Consider the following 21,514-nt stretch of genomic DNA (forward strand, 5'->3'; position numbering starts at 1 on the left):
GGGAAGATTGGAGAGTAAAGTACAATAAATTAAATTTTCTGTCATCGATATTTGACCAATAATCCAGCTTCACGCACCTCTTACAGACACAGTTGCACTTGTCTCTGCACTCCCTGCTTGACACGTGTAGCTGCCGCTGTCCTCAGGTTTAAGATCTTTGATGTAAAGCTGGAGAAAGCAGCCATCTTGCCTCACCTCATACTTCCTGCCGGCTCTTATCGGCAGCCTGTCCTTTTTCCACTGAATCGGCACTCCTAGTTTAGATATCTCACAGTAGAGGCAGGCCGAGCCTCCTTCTTCAGCTTCTACACTTTGTAGCTCCTCTTGAAAGTATGGAGGAAGTTCTGGAATAAAATACAAAAGTGAAAGTTTTGTAAAATTTTATATCTGAAGAAACTTTTGATGCAAATGAAAAAAAACAAACAAAAAAACAAAACACAGAATAAAATTAGACTTTTCATCCCTATAACAAGAAAATAAAATAATTACCTGTTACAGTCAGCTTGAAACTGCTCTGCACATCTCCGGTATCACAGGAATATATGCCAGTGTCTTGGGGCTCCACATCATGGATAAGAAGCAGATTGACTTTACCCTCCTTGCGCATCTCATATTTATCACCACTTCGAAGTGGGACATGGTTGCGCTTCCAGGTAACCATGGTGATGCAATCAGATGTAGCACAGGACAGGAAAGCTGTCTCTCCTTCCATGATGACAGTGTCTTTGGGTTTCTCCTCAAACAAAACTAACATTTGAAGTCAAATGTTAAAGTTCAAATAAGTTCAAATGAAAACTAGATGATTTAATCTGGATGTGCACTTCGTCTCCCCCTTTTTTTTTTTTTACCCACCTTTGGGCTTAGGGAGAACCAACAGTTTTGCAGAGGTCCTTTCCTCCCCAACTACAAATGCTACGTTGCCGGTCTCCTCTGGTGTCGTCATGGTGAGGACGAGGCGGTGCTGGCGGCCACGGCACGTCATCTGGTTCATCTCGTTTTTCTGCAGGGGGCTCGAACAAAGCCACCACATGCCCTCGCTCACGTCTGCATGGGTCAGCTCGCACACAAACACAGCGTCTTCTCCAGCTGTCACTGTTAGGTCCTGCAGTTCTTTCACAATCTTGACACGCTCTGCGGAAAAATAAGGAGCAATGTCCAGCCAGTTCTTTAGATAAACAAAGTTAAAAACGATCAACTTCAGCACACCTAAAGATTTTGCTTCACAACTGCTTTTTTTTTAAATCAGGGGCTACCTTGACAGAAGCCCAAGCCCCATCTGAAGAAAAGCAACCTTGGATCACGATACTGTCACCACAATGTTTCACTATGGGTATGGAGTTCTATTTATGCGCAGTGTTGTTTTCGCCATAAGCCAATCTTTTGGAATTGGGACAGTAAGTTGAAGTTTGATTTCAGACCAGAAATCAAACTTCTGGTCTGTTCAGGGGATTTTTAGTCAGAATTGGATGTTGTCTTTGGAAGAAAATGCTTCTATCTCTCAACCCTACTCCATTGTACAGAAAAACTGAGAATAAAAAAGCTTAATATCGAGACACATCCAATACTAGTCACAAATTCCTGCAGCTGAATCAGTTACTGTCAGCCTCTTCACATCATCCCTGACCTCTTTTCTGATTTTAGCTCAGTGATGCAAAATGACCAAATACCGAGAAAAGCTTTAAGTTCCTTCTGGTTAATCAGATTCGTTATAACTGAGAGCACGTGTCTACCACAGAAGACTGGATGCTAGAAAAAGAAGTAACTGTTTAAAGGGGTGTAGAGCTTCTTTCATTTTATGGATTTTCTACCCAAAAGATTTGGATGTTTTAAGCTGAAATGCATGACATATTTATTACATCAAACACTTATTACTCATTTATATTTGTGTTAATTTTTTTTATATCAGATAAAAATTAACAGGGATATTAACAGGGGTCAGAATACATTGCACCTACCCCTCACAATCAGTTTGGCAGTGGTTTTCTTTCCTCTGGTGATGCAGCAGTACTCTCCAGCATCCGCCAGCTGCAATTTCTTAATCTCCAGAGTGTGCAAAGGGCCATTTTTTCTCACTATGTAATGCTCTCCGTCTTCCACCACAGTGCCGTCTTTCTTCCAAGTGACAGGAACATTAGCACTAGAAACTTCACAGGACATGAGCACAGATTTCCCCTCCGTAACCACTTGGCTCTCTAGTTCCTTCTCAAAGTACACAGATGCTGCAGCTGGTAAACACAAAAGGAGAAATTACATTTGCACAAACATGTGAGGTTATTGTTCACTCAAGGGCTTGGGTGGGTGGTAGATAATTATACAGTCTATTTATTAATCAATGTGTCAAAAATTATTGTACTTACTTACCTTATTAATTTCCTTTGTTCTTTACATTATTTCAAGTTAAATAAAGAGATAAAGTAAAGTATTCAGCCATGAAGTAAATTAAGCTGTAAATAAAGTCGAGTTAAGCCAAATTCTTTAGTCACTATCATCATTTTGGCTTATTAAATAGCATAACCTGTACTTAATTCACAGTCTTGCAGGTTAGGGTGGATGCAGCAATGAGCTCAGTTCAAATTAAAAAAAAAAAATAAAAAAAGTGAATCCCAACCTTAAAAGGATGAAGAAAAAAAAAATACGGTAAGTCTACAGATTGTAAGCATCTTATTTCCCTTACCTCTCACGTTGACTTCAGCTGTTGTCTTTTGACCTCCAAATACGCAGCTGTATTCTCCAACATCCTCTGGTTGTATGTTTCTGATGGTCATCTCAGCCATGTTCCCTCTCTGTGTCATCTGGAATCTCCCTCCGTGGTACAGCTGGTCCTCCCCTTTCCACCACTGCACGGGCACCCCGGCCCTGGACAGCTCACAGCGCAGACACACTTTCCCTCCCTCCGGAGCCTCCTGGTTCTTCAGACCCAGTTTGAATGTTAGAGGGATGGCTGGGGAAACAGAGGGTCAAAAAAATTAATTTACACAATTATTGCAGTATTTATCACTATAAATACATGTTCACCACTCAAAACTTTGAGAAAACGTGGCTTAGGTTATGGTTTAGATGGAAAATACAATATGTATGGCTACAAAGCTTTGAAATGCATTAGAACCTCAACTGAATAATGCCAGAGTGGCCTGTGATGCATTATAAAATGCCTGGGTTATTTACACTCAGTTGGTTAATTTTCGCTAGAATCAGTTCTTATACCTTCCTAAAAGTTCAAGACAAATAATATATTTCTTATACAGCATAACATTTCTCCAAATCTTTGTCTTCAGGTAGCTACAATTCAATCAATCAATCAAGTTTATTGTTATACCCCATTTCACCAACAAGGCAGTTCAAAGTGCTTTCCATCATAAAATTAGCAAGTGTCTATTTAGGTTTTCCCTCAAAAAGCCCCGTTTTGCTGGGATTTATGCTCTGAATGGTCAAGTGTTACACATAATTCTGGGGTACTGCCTTCTGCAAAGACAGTGCATCCATGGTTGTAATATTTGGACTTTGTAACTCTGCAGACCCACATACTTGCAAAGGTAGTCTTAATTCTCCAGTACTGCAATGTGTAGGTACAGCAAGTCAAGGCATGGTTAAATATTAAAGTACTCCCTAGAGTGGCTAATTTACATATTTTATTAGTATCATTCATATTAATAAATGTACATTACGGAAGCAAAGTTTATGTTAAAAAAAAACATGTAAAATACGATCATTAAGTCTCCTCTTCAACATAAATAAGTTTAAGCTGCTGTGGTGCAGACAGTTTGAGGAGTGAAGATCATGCATCATGCTAAAAAGTAAAAAAAAAAAAAAAAAAAGTTGAGAAGAAAACCTATTGTGTCTTTTGATTTTCATTCAGTTTAAGATCATTTCTCTCAGACATGGAAGCTGTTTCACCTCATGAGATTTATAATTTAGCAAGCACTCTTACGTGTAATTGTGACATGCGCTGTGGTCTTGACATCTCCACACATACAACTGTAGAGCCCGCTGTCCTCCAGTTGGGTGTTCTTGATGGTCAGCTCCATGATGCTGTTTCGGTTTTTAATCTGGTACTTGAAATCACTCTTCAGTAGCTCTTTCCCTTTTGCCCACTCCACAGCGAGGCCGGGCTTTGACAGTTCACAGCTCAACGTCACATTGTTTTCCTCCTCCACCTGCTGGTTCCTTAGCTTTGTTTTGAATGTGACGGGCGGAGCTGCAATATGAAGAAAATGTTTATTATTTACGTTGCCTTGGGTTTTTTTGTTTAGTCCTAAAACAAAGGTTTCTTGATTTTTAAGTAAGCCTCCAGATCTTCTGCTAACTTTTACTTCAGTTCTATGATATTTAGTATGCTCTAACAGCTGAAGTTTTTTTTTTTTTTTTACTATGGAAAAATACCTTATTTCAACAATTCCTTGAAACAATTGTTTTTATTTTACATGTAAGCTACTGGCTGAAATTAACAGTACCGTCTCAGGTTTAGAAAGGGAGCACATTTCGCAAAAACAGAAAGTTTAGGCCTTATTTAATTGTGTTTTCTGTCTTCTAACCTTTGACTGTGAGCTCAGCGGTGGATTGACTGTCCTCTGTTTTGCATGTGTATTTTCCGGCATCGTTCTCCTCCACGTTGTTGATGATCAGCTTGGTGAGACCTCTCTCTTGTTTCATCTCATACTTGTAACCAGCCTTCAGGATGACTCTGCCTTTTCTCCAGTCGACCGGAGCGCCGGGTTTGGAGAGCTCGCAGCAGAAAGCTGCACTGTCTCCTTCCTTCACCTCCAAATTCTCAACTTCTTTCTTGAATGTCACAGGAAGAGCTGGAAAATACCGTAGGAAGTTTCAATACAGATGATCTATTTTAAATGTCTTTAACATTCTTACTTTGCAGAAAATATTGTGTCTTCCCCATACGTTCAACATGAATCATACCTCTAACTTTGATGTCAGCTGAAGTCACAGCAGTCCCAGCACAACAGCTGTATTCTCCTGCATCTGCAAGAGTTACAGTTCTAATCAGCATCTCTGCTGCTCGGCCCTCCTGCTTTATCTGGTATTTTTCTCCATCCTTCAGAAGTTGTGCATCTCTCCTCCACTCTATTGCTTGTCCAGGTTTGGAAAGTTCGCAGCGTAATGTTAGACAACCATCCTCCACTGCTTCCTGGTTCTTAAGTTTTTGCTTGAATATCACTGGGATTGCTAAGGGGAAAAAAAAAAAAAACTGATCTTTTACAACATCTTCAATGCACAAGATGATTTCATTTTAAGACGGTAGTGGTGTGTCTCACCAGTAATTGCAACACTTGCTGTAGTTTTGACATCATCACAAATGCAACTGTAAGAGCCGCTGTCCTCTGGGAGGCTTTTCCTGATGAGAAGCTCTGGCTTGGAGCCGTTTTGCCTGATCTGGTATTTCTCACCGCTGGTGAGCACGACGTCACCCTTCTTCCACTGCACTGGGAAGCCCGGTTTGGAGAGCTCACAACAGAGTGCCACGCCGTTTCCCTCCTGTACTTGAATATTCTTCAGATCTTGAATGAATTTAATGGGCCTTTCTACATTAAGTAAAAGAAACATACTCAGACTGTGACTTGTTTCGTCCCAGTACCACAAGTTGTTGCATAAAGAATACTTTTGATCTAAGCAGTACACCCACACTAAATGTTAGCACAATAATCTTTTCGTCCCTCTTTCTAAACTCAAGTTACACCACTCATCCTCCTCACTGCAACCTCTCCTCATCATAATTTGATTTGATTCTAAAAACGTATTTCAGTTTTGTCAAAACCATTAACACAACAAAAACGCACTAGAATACTAAACACAGCAGATTTATTACAGATTCAGTTATACATTTACATTTATTAACACTGTTCCCAGCATAAACTAGTTGGATTATGGACAAATCAGTGTAATTCATCATCTTGTAAATTTCTTGTCACCATTCATCATTTGTCTCTTTACTACACATCTTATCTTCATTGTTTCTCCAAAACTCTTAAGTTTCCTTCAATTTAAATGCATCACACATAGAAAGGTTTAAGAAGAAATATCTTCTTAAACCTGAAAATGCAAACTTATAACAATGTTACTTTTTTCCAGACAAAGATTTAAACTGCATGAAGTTGCACGCACCATTCACTGTGATCTGAGCTGTTGTCCTTTCTTCCCCACATACACAGGTGTAATCTCCAGAATCCTCCACTGTGAGGTCTGTGATCTTCATTTCCACCTGCAGGTCTTTTTTCCTCATCTGGTACTTGTCTCCATTCCTGAGTAGCTGTCCTCCTCTCCTCCACTCCACAGAGTTAGCAGGCTTGTTGAGCTCACAGTGCAGAGCCACAGCATTGCCCTCTGTGACCTCCTGGTTAACTAATAGTAACTTGAAGCGTGGAGGGAGATCTGTCAGTAACAAAAAAAAACAAAACAATTATTTTGTTTTGTCATGGTACTGAGCTTGAGAGAGGATAAAACTGATGGCAGTAGTGGCAGGGAATGGAGGATGTCTCAGGTGAAAGGTAGGTGTCCTCACATGAAGTGTCATGCTCATAATGATCTCTATCTATTCCGGTCATAAGTAGATTTCACCCACTTCTACCAGATTACATGAAAATAATTATAATTTAGGTAATGAGTCTTTAACTAGGTGGCACCATGACACAACACACCCTTGTTTTGATGTGAAATGACTCCAGTGGATTTCAGAAAAGTACACACCCCTATTGAAATTGCTGGTTTTAGTAAAAAAAAAAACAAACAAACAAACAAACAAAAAACAAAACTAGAAATAATAATTTAAAAACTTTTTCACCTTTAATCCATAAATTGTGTAATTAACGAAATATACAATCTAAGCTAATATTGTGTTTAAGCATCTTTAAATTGAATTTCAGCTTTCAGTCATCTTTGGTAGATACTTAAAATAAATAAGAAATCTGGAGATTTCTTTGAACATTACTTAAAATGAAGAAATGTTCAATTGTCCTTGAATGTTTTTCCTGACATTTGCACATGTCCATCCTTTAGCTGAAGTCCTAGTTTGCAGAAGACACAAAGGATTGGAGGAACGTCATTACACAAAGGAGAAGTACAGAAAATTGTCACTATAGTATTAGTTACTAAAAAGGCATAGCACTCTGGATAAAATTTCATTGAAATCTTAGAGAATCTTTTTTATCAAGAAAAAACTGGCAATGGACAAGACATGTTCACAATTAGACAGATTATGTTAACAACCACCATGTAATGTTAAATATTGCCAAGAAAAGAAGACTGGAAGCTGAATATGAATCAAAATATTTTCAAATGATTTAAAATGTTCCTACTTTGTACTTTCATAAAAACAGGCATTTTCAACAAGGGTGTCTAATTTTTAAGATCTACCTTGTTTGACATGTAATTTCACTTACATGAAGAAACAAACTGTGCAAAATACAATTGTTACTAATGAGTCAAGGAGACATCAGGAAAGGAAAATATGGCAGAATGAACACAAATTACAGCTACATTAAGCTACGTTTGGGATAAACAGGTGGATGACAGATATGAAGCAAAAAGTCTCCTTCAGGGATACAAGACATAAAGGAGCTGACACTGTGAGTGTGATTTTTGGTTTTTATTTTGAGGCTGACCTCTTTGACGTCTGCGCTCAGGTGATTCTGTTGAATACACGGTAAATCAATTTCACAGAAAGAAGAATGTAATATTTGAAATCATTGATAGAAAGTGTCCCGGTGTATTTTTAGAAGCCATAAAGATTTCGCTCTCACCTCGCACTCTGAGCTCAGCACTGGATTGGCTGTGTTTAGTCTTGCAGGTGTATTTGCCAGCATCGCTTTCCTCCACGTTGTTTATAATGAGTTTGGTTAGATGGCCCTCCTGCTTCATTTCATATTTCTCTCCTGGTTTCAGGATCACTCTGCCTTTTCTCCACTCCACAGCAGCTCCAGATTTGGAGAGCTCACAGCAGAAAACTCCACACTCTCCTTCTTTGACCGACAGGCGCTGGAGTTCTTGTTTGAATGTGACAGGAAGCGCTGTGGTGGCGTTTTTGAAAAACATCCGTTAAACAAACATGCTCATCTGCTCTTATTCTTCTGTAATTCTCAAAATTGTATAACTGCTATGAAGGTTTACTTTTATATCCCAACTTACCTTTGACTCTGATTTCTGCTGTGGTTTTCTCATCACCAGTAACACAGCTGTACTTCCCTGCATCATCTGGTTGTGCGTTGACAATAGTCATTGAAGCTTTCCTTCCTTCAACCTTTATCTGGTATTTATTACGGCCTAACTCTTCAGACAGCACCTGACCCTCTTTCAGCCACTGAATAGGAACTCCTTTCTTTGACAGCTCACATTGTAAAGTCACGCTATTTCCTTCTGCCACCTCTTGGCTCTTCATACTCACTTTAAATGTGGCAGGAACCGCTATTAAAACAGAAATAATTGAGAGAATTTAAACCAAGCACAGGCAAGGCATAGTAGTTTAAAAAAAAATAAAAAATCAACTCCTCCAATACAGTACTGGGCAGTAGTTTTAGAAATACTCATCATTGGCATGAATGACACATTAAGTTTGATGATGCATTAATGATACACTTTAATTTTTTCCAGGGTGGAATGATGGTAAAACATACAAATATAGTAAATTTTGAAAACATGAAATGAGCGCACAGTTTTTCAATTTACTAACTTTCCCCTAACTCACATGTCTTTCAAATTAAATATACAGACTCAAATATATCCATATATCTCCAAAGATATTTGGACTATATGGTTTTATTAGCCACCAACAACACCTCCACCATACTTGACAGTCTGTACAGTGATCCTTGGTCTTCACTTATCCAAAATACTCTCACTGTCACCACACAGCTCAACCTTTGTCTCTTCTGACACCAAAAAATATTCTGAAGGCTTTTGGGTTTTCCATGTGGGCATTTGCAAATGTTACTTGTGCTTGGGTGTTCTGACAAGGACCTTGATCCCAAACACACTCAAAACACAATGCACTGGATAAATCAGGCTAATGATAAGTAGCCCTGACCTCAATAAAATTTAAAACATTTGGACTATCAATAGACCACGCCAAGAAAGCTACCAATTGAATTAACTCCTATTTGACAAGAAAGAATGATCTAACATGCAGTGAGAATTGTTTGTTGCATCCTTATTGACATGTGAATCCTGCTGTTTTTCAACATCTTGCCAAGAGATCTTCATCCAAATACTGTTTCCACATGGAGGGTATGTATTTATGAATTTAGCTTACATTGTGTGAATCTGGTAAAAGATTAAGTTCAAGCTTATCCACTCATTTTTTTAGGCTTTATCGCTACAACCTAGATAAATATTGATTCAATGCAGCCTTTAAAGCCCAAAAGTAATATTATCTTCATGCACATGCTGCATGTTTGTAAACTTCTGGCAAGCACTTAACATTTAGGAAGATAAAATGTACTAAAATTGTCTCACAGAAACCATACCAATGACTTTTACAGTGGCCTTTGTCTTCTGCTCTCTGCACACACAGGTGTAGATGCCGCTGTCCTCGGGCACAGCATCCCTGATGGTCAGTTCCAGGGTGGAATCCCTCTGCTTTATCTGGTACTTCTCTCCATTCTCCAACTGCTCTCCTCCAAGCCTCCACTCAACTGGGACACCAGCTTTTGAAATCTCACACTGCAGTGTGATGTTGTGTCCTTCTTCCACTTGCTGGTTCTTCAGCTTTTGCTTGAAGGTCACAGGAATGGCTAAAAGGTAAAATAAATAAATAAATAAATAAATAAATATTTACTAAAAGACGTTGTAAAATGGCTATTGTTTCTAAAACAGCTTGATTTTAAGGAGGACGTCGTCAGCATACAACTTTATTTCACATAAATGATATCTAAACCAGTTTAAAAGCATGTCAATCTGATAGAATCTAATGATCCTAACAAAGGCCGATGATCCAAAATATAAAATGTTTTAGCTTAATTTAGCTTATTTATTTTTTGTTACCATTTACAGTCAGGGTGGCTGTTGTCTCAATGCTTCCACAGATGCAAGTGTAGATATCACTGTCTTCAGGAGACACATCAATGATCCTGAGTTCAGTAAGAGTGTCTCTCTGTCGCACGTGATACTTTTCTCCATTCCTGATGACTCTGTCTCGACTTTTCCTCCACTCTACAGTTTGACCAGGCTTGGAGAGTTCACAACGAAATGTGGCGGTGTTGCCCTCCTCAATCAACACGTTCCTCAGCTTCTGTTTGAAGGTGACTGGCAGAGCTGAGGGAGTCACGTGTAACCATTGTTTAGACAGCTAACTCCAGTTTATTCTTAAGCCCATCATTCAGCTCATTAGGTAATAAAATTTTACCGGTGATCTTGACTGTGGCAGATGTCATCTGATCAGCACACTCACAGCTGTACACCCCACTGTCCTCAGGTGCAGGTTTCCAAATCAGGAGCTCCAAAGTGGTCTCCCTTTTCCTCATCTGGAACTTGACACCGTTCCTCAGCAGTTCGTGCTCCTTCCTCCATTCTACTGGGATTCCAGGCTTAGAAATTTCACAGCGCAATATCACACTGCTGCCCTCCTCAGCTTGTAGGTTCTTCAGTTTCTGAACGAATGTAATGGGAATAGCTGGGAAAAACACAGAACATACTGAACTTTCAACTTCTCAGATCACAACTACAAAACAGACTAAAACATTTTTTTTGGTTGTTTTCAAGATTTATTTTTTTTTTTAAAGAAAAGTGTTGCAAAATAAAAATGCAGTTATAGTAACAAATACTTTTAAAATGTAAAACCTAAGAACTTCTCTGTGTCTCTTGCTCAGTGTGTTTCATATTTGTAGAAAAAATACACACTTTGTAACACAAAGCTTTTCAGTAAGACAGTAAACATTGTGAACAAAAAGTCTATTTATATAGCTTACCATGCACTTTGAGACTGGCTGTCGTCTGGTGTTGCCTGCAATGGCATGTGTACTCTCCTGAGTCCTCAGGCAGAAGTGCTCTGATGGTGAAAGAGATGATGGTTTTCCTCTGCTTCATGACATACTTTTCTCCAGGTCGGATGTTCTCAAAACCTTTCCTCCAATGAAACTGGACTCCAGGTAAAGAATATTCACAGGTAAGTGTAACAGCCTCTCCTTCTTTGGCCTCCACAGCATGCAGAGGCTGGGTGAACTCTGCTGGGATGGCTGAAGAAGACAGGAACCTTTTACAAAACCTGCTACGACTTTAGTAAATAAGGAAGACATGGTAACAATAAGTGGCACATTTTATGTTCATACCTTTGACAGTAACGACAGCTGTGGTTGTGACTGAGCCAGCACTGCACTCGTACACTCCAGCATCGCTGTTGCTGACCTCTCGAATGGTCAGTCGGGCTTCACAGCCAGAATGGGTGGTGAAGTATCTGGAGGAGTGCCACATCAGGCAGCCATCTTTGTACCACAAGATGTGACATGGCTTGGAAGTCACACAAGACAAAACTAAGCCTCCTCCCTCAAAAGCCTCACAGTCTTCCAGTGATTTGATGATGGTAGGACGCCTCTCTGGTAACATGAAGACAAACGGACTTATTATCTCTGACTGAAGAGTAAATAAATATTAAGTAGTCATAGAAAGGTCAAAGTCCTTACCTCTAACTAGCAGTGAGGCATAAGATCTTTTGTCCCCTGCTACAAACGAAATAGTACCAGTGTCTTTACGGGCAAGTTGTCTAAATGTAAGGGTGTGGAAACCTCCCGGTGTCACCTGGATCTCATTGAGCTCATTAGTATAAAGCAGAGTCTCGTCCAGATACCACTTGACCCCCCAATAGTTATCGGGACAAATTCGACACCTGAATGTTACAGTGTCACCTTCGAGGCACTCCACATCTTCTAATTCATCCAAGATTATCACCTTCTGACCTGAAATAAGGAAAAGTCATAACCACATGAAGACTAAATACAGTAACTATTATCAGCTTTTAAACTTTTGTCCTCATTTTATCATTTTATCAGGATTTGATGGTACCTGAGATAATCAAAGTACTTGACTAATAAATAGTCTAGAAATAAAAATCGGAAAAGTCTGCTGGGCTTTTGCATAAAGCCAAGCTGAGCCAATATTTTGTAGAACAAATCTTCCTGGGATTTTTGCGTTTCAAATCTAGAGACTGAGAGCTATATCTATTCTTTGCAAAATGACAAAAGTTCAGTTAATGTGCTAAAGAGTGCCTGTTAAGATCAATTTTCAAGTACTGCAACAGATTCTCCTTCTGAACCACGACTTTGTCACATTTCCATATTTTTGCTGTGTCCCCAAAATGACTTATAGTAATCTGCAGTTCATTCAGAAATACAAGAGTTAGACTAAATACATCTGCAGATTCTTCTTTCTAAACATTTTGAAAACCATGTATTCTTTTGCTTATACTACATGGTTACCCATCTATTTTTGCTTTATCACATAATTCCTACAAAGTACAGTGTAGTTTATGATTATAATGTGGCAAAATCAGAATACTTTTAGATGAATACTTTGAATTTGAATGAATACTTTTAAAGAGACACTATGATCACAATGGTTTTCGGGAGCTTTTTTAAAAAAAAGCTATGATTTTTGCCAAGAAAAACAGTAATTAATAGCTGCTTACTGTTAAGGTCTTATATTACTTCATTTTAATAAATCAGCTATTGGAGTATTTTCCGTTATATTGTGTTGGATGACCGAAACGTCAGCAAAAACTTATTTTATATGGCACAGCATAGGAACCCTTTTGAAAGGAAGTAAACATGGTTGATCAGCAGTGATCCTACCAAACTAACACACTTTGCATATTGACTCACCCTGCACAGTAAGTTGTGCCCGGCTCTGCATGGTACCAACATCGCACACATAAATATCCGTGTCTGTTTTCTCTAGGCAGGTGATGGTAAGGGATAGAACCACTCCCCTCTGTTTGATGACGTACTTCTTCCCAGGTCTGAGCTCCGCCATGCCCTTTAGCCATGTCGCACGCTTGGCAGGCCGCCTGGTTTCACACTCCAGTGTCACTTTACCCTTTTCTTCTCCTCGAGTATCTCTCAACTCCCTTGCAAAAGTGTGCTGAAGTTCTAAATTGAAGAGAAAGTAAGTTCAGTCGATTTTGCCAAAATACATACTTTTTTTTTTATTTACACAACATAATTATAATAAATTATTATTTTTTATCCTGACTTTAATAAGGCAACGTCATATGCCAGCATTATTTTAGCGCATTGCCAGCAGTCTTTCTTCATATAAGTTGCAGGAGATTCGTTCGTACTATGAAGTTAATCTCCAATTCCAATACATCCTAAAGATGCTGTTTTACATGAAGATCTTTGTTGTTCTTGAGAAAGCTTTTTGAGTTATTTGGGCCTTTGTGATATGGTGAATTAACTTGCCGGGACACAGTGTGCTGATAAAAAGATACTGATCATTTACACCAATTTCTGAAACCCTCATCCAAATCATACAGCTGGAATCAAGATTCACTGGGGACGAGAACAGTTTTTCAATTGTTGGTGAGCCAGTGTGAATTGTAGCCTCAGAAACAAAATAACATCAGCTGTATCCCATGAGACTCTTACTTCAAGTGAAAGATTAATAAAAAATAAAACATAACTACCTCTGATCTCCACCTTGGCTCGGGATGCAACACCATCAGCCTCGCAGCAGTATTCACCAGAGTCTCTGATGGAGGCATTCTTGATCACCAGGCGTGCCAGGTTCTTCTCAATGCTCATCTCATATTTAGGGCTCTGCCTGATAGGACGTCCATTTTTCAGCCACCGAATGGTGGCTTCTGGTTTGGTGATTTCACAGCTCAGCTCAGCGTCCTCCCCAGGTACAGCCTTTACATTGAGCAGGTCCCTGAAGATGTGCACAGGCTTCTCTAAAGGAGGAAAAATACTAAGCACCTTACTATCTGCTTCAAATTGGCAAAACAAGCACATATTAATAAGACAGAGCTGTTCACCTTTCACAAATAACATGGTTCTACAACTCAGGTCTTTAATTGTGAAGACAACGTCACCAGCGTCAGAGAGTACGACATCTCTAATCCCCATCTTATAGATGCGATTGTTGTGGACAAGCTGAATGCGACTGTTGGTAACCACCACCTGACCGTTGATGGTCCAAATGGGTTCATCATCCAGTTCATGAGAGAGAAGGCACTCAAAAGTACAGTTTTCACTCTCCAGAACAGATACTGTCTTTATCCGCTGAACAATGGTAACATGTAGATCTGCAAACACAAGAATTGATAAAAACAGCCCCACTCAGGTGAATGTGGTAAAGAGCCAGCTATTTTAGATTGAACTACACCAACTGCAAAAAATGAAGGGGTTAAACTGTCCAGTACAGTTTACAGCTTCCTTACCATGTACTGTAACTTTAGCCTTGGACTGACTGGTGCCCAGGTCACAAGTGTACTGTCCAGCATCGTTCTTGCTTAGTGAGTGGATGATCAGTGCCCTGGACTTCCCGCACTGTACAAACTCATGTTTATCATCAGATGTCAGGACAGTTCCATCCTTCCTCCAGAGAGGTGTTACTGAATCTTTAGAGATTTCACACTGCAAGCAGACCTCCCCTTGCTCTTCTCCAACGACATCCTCCAAAGACCTAAGAAACACTGCCGGGCGTTCTGGAGACAACAAAAGTTCAAGCGAGTTTATGTGTTCCCCTAATTCAGGTGGGGTTTTTTTTATCATGATCTTCAGATAATTCCGTATCTGACCTTTAACCTTTAAGATGGTTGTCTCATTGAGAAGGCCTGCTTTAAATGTGACCCTACTCTCCTGTGGTCTAAGCTTTTGCATCACGAGGCTGTGCATTGTGCCCATGTGATGGATCCGGTTGATGGCGTTAGCGCTGAGGCGGACGTTGTTAACCAGCCACTCGGCATTGGCAACAACATAGTTGAGCTCACATGAAAAAGTGGCAGTGCCATCTTCCTCAATGTCAACAGGCTCAAGATGCTTGACCAGCTTCAATGTTTTTGCTGTAACACAAAGACACAAATGATCATGATTAAGCAAACTGCATACCACAGTGATATTAAAAAGACCTTTTATTGACGCACCTTCAACCTTGACCTGTGCTGTGCTTTGTGAACCTCCAGCCATGCAGCGGTACTGTCCTGCGTCAGTCCCCGTCAGGCCGTGAATGATCAGTTCCACTCGTTTCCCCTCTCTCTTCATGGTGTATTTGTTTGAGATCTTCAGAGCGGTGCGACCTTTAAACCACCGCACGACTCGGGGAGACGGGGCAAACTCACAGCACAAACTCACAGAGCTGCTCTCCCTTGCCTCCACATCATCTAAGTGCTGAACAACCTCAAGAGGTCGCTCTAATGAGGGGATGCGCACAACATCCAAATTAATTAGAGTTTTGCAGTTCATGATCATTGGGTCTTTGTTATCAAGAAGAAATGTAAACAATTTTTAAAAATATTAATCAAAGCAAATATATCAAAGCAAATTAATCTAAATCCTACCAAGGCTCCAAGTAAAAGGCACCGAATTTAACAACCAAAATTCTACATTGCAAATACAGATGTGGCACTCATGTAACAGATGTTTCACGGTATATTAAAACAGAATATATTGTTGGTTTTAATAAAAAACAATAATGTCGAAGCCATTTTTATTTTTTTACATCTGGCAAATACAGGAAATTGTTTGTTTTTTTCTTCACTGCCTTTAAAGTCATATAATTCCTTGCAAATGCTTTTTTGAAGTATTTTCCTAATTTTTTCACGTTAGAACATCGGTGCATCACATTGGGATGTCATGTCATTTTGAATGGAGGGCAGGAAAACTCACCCTTCACAGAAAGCTGAGCGGTGGAACGGCTCTTCCCAGCCACAAACACCACAGGCCCTGACATGGAGCTGTCTGTGCTTGTGAAACAGAGACTGTGGAGGTTCCCCTGCCGGTCAATGTTCACTCCTGCAGAGTGCTCCAGGACCTCACTGTTTAGGATCCACTTCGGGGGCCTCCCAGACTTTAGACTGGTTTCTACCTGGAATAGTGCAGGCTTCGGCTCCATCACCTCCACAGATTTCATCCCCCGCACTATGCTGATGGCTTGCTCTGCATGTGCAACAATAACACATATTAAAGTGACCACACAGCTTGTGCTTCCTGATTTGTGTCTTTGAAGAAAAGAAACACAAATATGTTAGCTGCTATTCATGATCCTGCACTTAAAGCTACTTGGCAAAAGTTGTACATTTTATGTAAAACAGATAGACCTAACACTATCTCTTATTCTGTTTTCTTTGACAACAAGTATCCCACCCTCTACTAAAAGTTGACATGACGTTTTGTCATCCCCTGCATCACATGTGTAGGTGTCTTCATCTGAAGAGCGAACATCTTCGATGGTCAGCTGCCTGTAGACATCCTGGCTGATTAGCTGATACTTCTTGCAGGGCAGGAGCTCCTTCCTGTTCTTGTACCATCTGACCTGAGCATTAGGCCGTGACACCTGGCACTCTAGTAAACCTCTGTGGCGATACATGGCAATTTTGACCCTCAGTGGTCGAGCTATTTGGACTGGCAGCTCTATAAGAAAAGAACAAAAAACATAGATGGTGAAAAATGTTTATCTTTAACAGTTGAATATTCTATTTCTACTGGGCATTGAAGATGTCTGATATAGTCAAAAATTTGAACAGCAATGATCACATTGCTGTATATCAGGTGGGAGTGTGTTGACTCACCTTTTACTGTAAGAGTGGCGTAAGATGACACTCGCTCTGCAGTGAATCTGATTTCACCTGCATGTTCTGGTCTGACGGACTTGAAGAGCAAAGCATGAGTTTTACCTGAAATTAGATTATGTTGAATACTTTTATATTTTCCACTTTCATCCATCATGTCTAGTTGTCTTTGAGTTCAAGATGCATTTTAAAGACTAAATGAGAAGTAAACACAGTGGTGAACACCTGTGCTTGTGAATGATAAATTTTCTCACCCTGATGTCTTATCTTGATGTTGTCTCCAGGTCGGATTCTGCAGTCATCACGATACCACCGACCATCCACATCCACCTGATTGACTTCACATATAAAACTAACGGGTTGACGCTCAAGCGTATCCACATCCTCCAGCTCTTTCACAATATATATATCTCTAGCTGACAGAAAAATTTAAAGTATGACCATCGTGTTAATGATAGAACTACAATGTGCTTTTTTTTGTATCTTTGCATCATTTTTTTTATACTTGATAAAGAATGAGTAAAATGAGAAAAAAATGCTGATGAAGGAAACAGAGTGAGATGATAATTAATATGTTCCTGACTTGAGTACATGAAAAAATGCTATAGTGAGAAACTATTGTTTCTAACAAAATTACTTATAGCACAAGGTGCTGTAGCAGTTGGAATTGTGTGGCGTCTCTTTAAGGCAGCTTAAGTTACTGTTTAGTGAGATCACAACTATTCATCACTGCCCTCCAGAGTTATGAGAGAATGTGTGATGTTTGATTAGACATCAGATGTTCAAGTGGGTTTTGTGAAGCTGATACAGATAGTGCTTAAATGACAAAACATGGTTTTCCAAGTTTTTGACTGTCCTGCCAAATATTACCACCACCTTCTCTCAACCACTAAATACTAAAACAACCCCCATTACAGCACCCTAATACTTTTTGTTCCACCAGAGTATAAATATAACATGACAGAGGGCCCTTTCTATTAAAAACTAACCGTTAGGCTGCCGTCGTGTATAATAACCAGAATATTGATGGGTGTAACTCCCCTATTGTCAAGTATGGTGGAACACACACATAAATGTTTGAGTGTGCTGGATCACCTTACCTCTAACAATGAGTCTGCCTGATGTCTCAACCTCACTGGCCCGGAAACAGTATAAACCAGCATCTCCCAAAGCCACTCGGTTCAGGATGAGGCAGTGTTTCTTCCCGTGCGTGCTGATGCGACAACTTGGTTTCGACTTAACCTGCACTCCATCCCTGATCCAAACGCCTTCTATGTAAGCCAGGTTAAGAGTCACCTCAAAGGAGCAACTCTCACACTCGGACACCTCCACATCCTCCAATCCTTTCACCACTTTCAGTCGGTTCACTGGCAAGCACACAACATTAGAGTTTTGAGAGGCAGCTAATCAGAGCACAAAAACCACTGAAAATTGGTTTTGAAAGTAAGTTTGATTGGAAAACCTACTTGCAGCTGCAACAATCCCTCCAGTTTTATTGTCCCCCATATCTCCAGAGGATGATGGATGTTTATTTACTTTCTACAAGGAATCTGCAGTGAAGAGAGAAATAGAAATAAGGTTCTAAGTAGATATCCTTTACATCTTTATGAAAAAAAAAGTGTCTTACTAAGACTAAAACAAACCTGAATCTCTTTCCACTCATTCATTCAGTTTGAGATCACACGTCACAACGACAATTTTGCCTTTACTACAGAAACTCACAAATGCAATGACCTAACTCACAGTCTACTACTGAAAATGTTTTTTTACTAGAGGCCTGACCAACCAAAGAAAAAAACCCAAATACTTATTCTCTCTTATGTACGATCTTTGGGATAGCATGCCAGCCATCCTAGCGGTCTTCCTTCCAACAGGAAAAACTAAACATACATTAGCAAGAATATGCAAGATTGGCCTAATTAGCACATATTGTTCACTTGAGGCTGAGGGGCTGAATACAAATGCATGACAAGGTCTCATAAGAACCCATTTTTAACATAATTTGAATTTTGTGGTTTAATGTCAAAATGTAAGAAAAAAAAAAAAAGTTCAAGGGTTCTGAATACTTTTGCAAGGCACTGTAGCACAAGATAAGACGTTGACAAACACTGGTTGCCAACAATCAATCTTATAATAAGGACAACATTGTACGTTTGAGTCTCAAAACAACATCTCATTTTTATTAGAGATGTTGCCACTACAAAAGATTAGACTCTTTTGGTTTAGAAGTGTGTTAATAGGAATATCTGCTAATTTATTTCAGGAAAGTATATTTAAGGTCAGACACTGATGTTGTACGAGGCTTGGCTCACAGCCTCCCCACTGTTTCATCCCAATAGATTTCTTATGGTTGGAGGTCAAGCCTTGTACAGCAAGTCCAGTTCCTATACACCAGTCTCACCCAGTCATTTCCTCACAGGCCTTGATTTGCACACTGTTGTTCAGTAACACTTGAACTGAAGGGACCATCTCCTGATTGTTCCTATAGAGTCAGGAGATGGCCTGACTCTATAGTCAGACACGTACAGCTGACCAAACTGTTTTGGTAAGTTGAAGCATAAAGAGTTCTGGACCCCAACCTCTGAAGGAAACAGCTCCACACCGTAATTCCCTCTGCACAAAACTTTACACTTGATGCAAGGGTCAGACAAGTGCTGTTTGGCAAATGCCAAACCCAGACTTGTCTGTTAGATTGCCAGAAAGAATGGCATGATTTGTCTCTCCAGAGAACATTTCTCCACTGGTCTAGAATCTGGTTTATGTGTGCTTGATATCTCTGTAGTTGATGCTTTGTGTTGGACTTGGTGATGTAAGTCTCACAGGTAGCTAGCTGTTCTAATGAAAGCCACATGAAGCTCTGAGGTCTGTAACTATAGTCTGCAAAGAGTTGGAGACCTCTATACATTATATATAAGCCAACATCCACATAATCCACTAGGGGATTTTCCTTGGACTACTCCTGTTTTGGCAAAGTTGTTGTTATTCCTAATTGCTTCCACTTTGTCATAATATCACTAATAATTGACTGTGGAATAGTTTGAGGAAATCTCATGACTGGACTTAATACACAGGTGGCATCCTATCATAGAAACACACTTGAATTCACTGAGCGACTCTTTCTTTTACAGATCTTTGTAGAAGTATTTCTCACAATTAGGGGCTGGGTCTTACACACACATGTAGCCATGAAAGTAACTGGAACACTTGAACGTAGTGACGAGGTGTTGACCCAGTACTTTTGGCTTTATGGTGTATCAAAAGATATCATGCAGAGTTGACAGTCTGACAACAATATGTCAGCAAAGGTGTAAATCTAATAAACAAATATATCTAACAAAACATAAAAATAAAAAGCAGATGATGTTAAAATACAACTGCCAAATGTTTAGTCACTAACAGGACTCAGATATATTGTGGAAAAGATTAGTCAAGGCTTTAGACTTTTACAAATGATAAGGCGTCAAACGCAGTGATTAACTTACCTAAACTTGCAGATAGAATGTCCTTACATCCATCTTGTTGCCTCAGGAAAATTACAAATGATCCATTATGACATCAGATCTGTCAATCCCGCCTTATACAAAGCCTTCAAGTTGAACGGAAAAAGCTTAACCAGTAAAAAGTAAGTCCAAGTTTGTTTGCTACATCCAGGTCTCTAAAGTTGACAACCTACAATACGCTTAGTGTTTTTGTGGTGTGATGGAGCAGGGTGCCGAACAGCTGACATATCTGTCCCCGCATACTAACCTCCAAAATAGCATTCTGGCAGTGTGAAGGCAAAGATATCTTTGGCTTTAATTGTGCTGGGAGGCAACTTGTTTTCAAGCATCAATGAAACCATCAGCAATCTAAATCCAAACTACAGGATTAGTGTGTTTGATTGTTTTCTCTGCGCATGAATGAGTGGCTCACAATTTTCCTCAAAACAATAAAGAGACCTTCTTGCATCATGTTATAGCTTGAGAACCCTCTCTTAGTGCTCACTGATGTCTGGCATTAGTTTAAACTTCAGGTCAGATGAAATCATTTCCATGCATCTCCAAAGGGGGGTTTCCATCTGCTGCTGCAGTGGAAAGGACATCAAAGATTAAGCAACATGAAGTATCCTATTTCACTGAATAAAGACAACAACAAAAAAAAAAAAACTATCCAAAAATATTTCCACACAACACTGATTACGTTACATTTACTTCAATTTGGATAAGTTGAAAAGTAATAAGTTAAAGTAGTTCAAACATTAACTATATTAAATTGACAACACTCTCACTCTCTTTCTTTACTATCTCTATTATATTTTCTTTATTTTTAACCATACTTTAAGTTTATGGGTCACCCTCATCTGCATGAAACACAGCCAGCAGCAACCACTGCTGTGTCTAAACCCTTGTGATGGACAGGTCCATGTGCTGTGGAGCTTTGTTAAGACCAGTGAAACTCTAGCGACATAATAATCTCTGCTGAGTCCTACCGGGACACAAGAAAACAACTTGTCGTCACACAGACAAGAATAGTAGTATATGAATTAAATTGCTATCTGTTCACAAGTCCTTATCAGCTTTTTTTTATTATTTATTTATTTATTTTTAACTCAAATTGTCTTTGACATTTAAAAATAGGAACAAAATGAGTTTTAACAGAAGAAGGCTTTGATTTTTGGACTATTTTCCTTACATCACATCCAAAAAGATATCTGAAAAGGCATAAAGCTTGCAAAAGTAACTTAGTACACCGAATCCTATTTAAGGTGTACACAAAAATAGGTTACTTACCTAATAACTTACTTGACCTTCAAAT

General features: G+C 39.5%; 1 protein-coding gene across 1 annotated transcript; it reads right to left on the bottom strand.

Moving 5' to 3' along the window:
• Window positions 1–77: 77 nt before the first annotated feature.
• On the bottom strand, window positions 78–20,419 carry obscna (obscurin, cytoskeletal calmodulin and titin-interacting RhoGEF a; the record flags this gene model as incomplete). The annotated part of the gene is made up of 32 exons (XM_015045767.1): window positions 20,203–20,419; window positions 18,187–18,270; window positions 17,821–18,087; window positions 16,975–17,136; window positions 16,721–16,825; window positions 16,296–16,562; window positions 15,819–16,088; window positions 15,077–15,343; window positions 14,732–14,995; window positions 14,372–14,638; window positions 13,967–14,236; window positions 13,616–13,882; window positions 12,813–13,079; window positions 11,619–11,891; window positions 11,268–11,531; window positions 10,908–11,174; window positions 10,346–10,612; window positions 9,985–10,254; window positions 9,468–9,734; window positions 8,134–8,409; window positions 7,749–8,015; window positions 7,611–7,637; window positions 6,115–6,381; window positions 5,268–5,534; window positions 4,912–5,178; window positions 4,533–4,799; window positions 3,929–4,195; window positions 2,675–2,941; window positions 1,956–2,225; window positions 853–1,131; window positions 490–747; window positions 78–344 (listed from the first exon to the last, which is right to left on the bottom strand). Coding segments are annotated over exons 2-32 (7,567 nt in total), but the record flags the coding sequence as incomplete, so codon positions are not given.
• Between the last annotated feature and the right edge of the window lie 1,095 nt (window positions 20,420–21,514).

Source organism: Poecilia latipinna, unplaced genomic scaffold, assembly GCF_001443285.1.
Source record: "Poecilia latipinna isolate Pla-1442-1.1 unplaced genomic scaffold, P_latipinna-1.0 Scaffold742, whole genome shotgun sequence".
Classification (NCBI taxonomy): domain Eukaryota; kingdom Metazoa; phylum Chordata; class Actinopteri; order Cyprinodontiformes; family Poeciliidae; genus Poecilia; species Poecilia latipinna.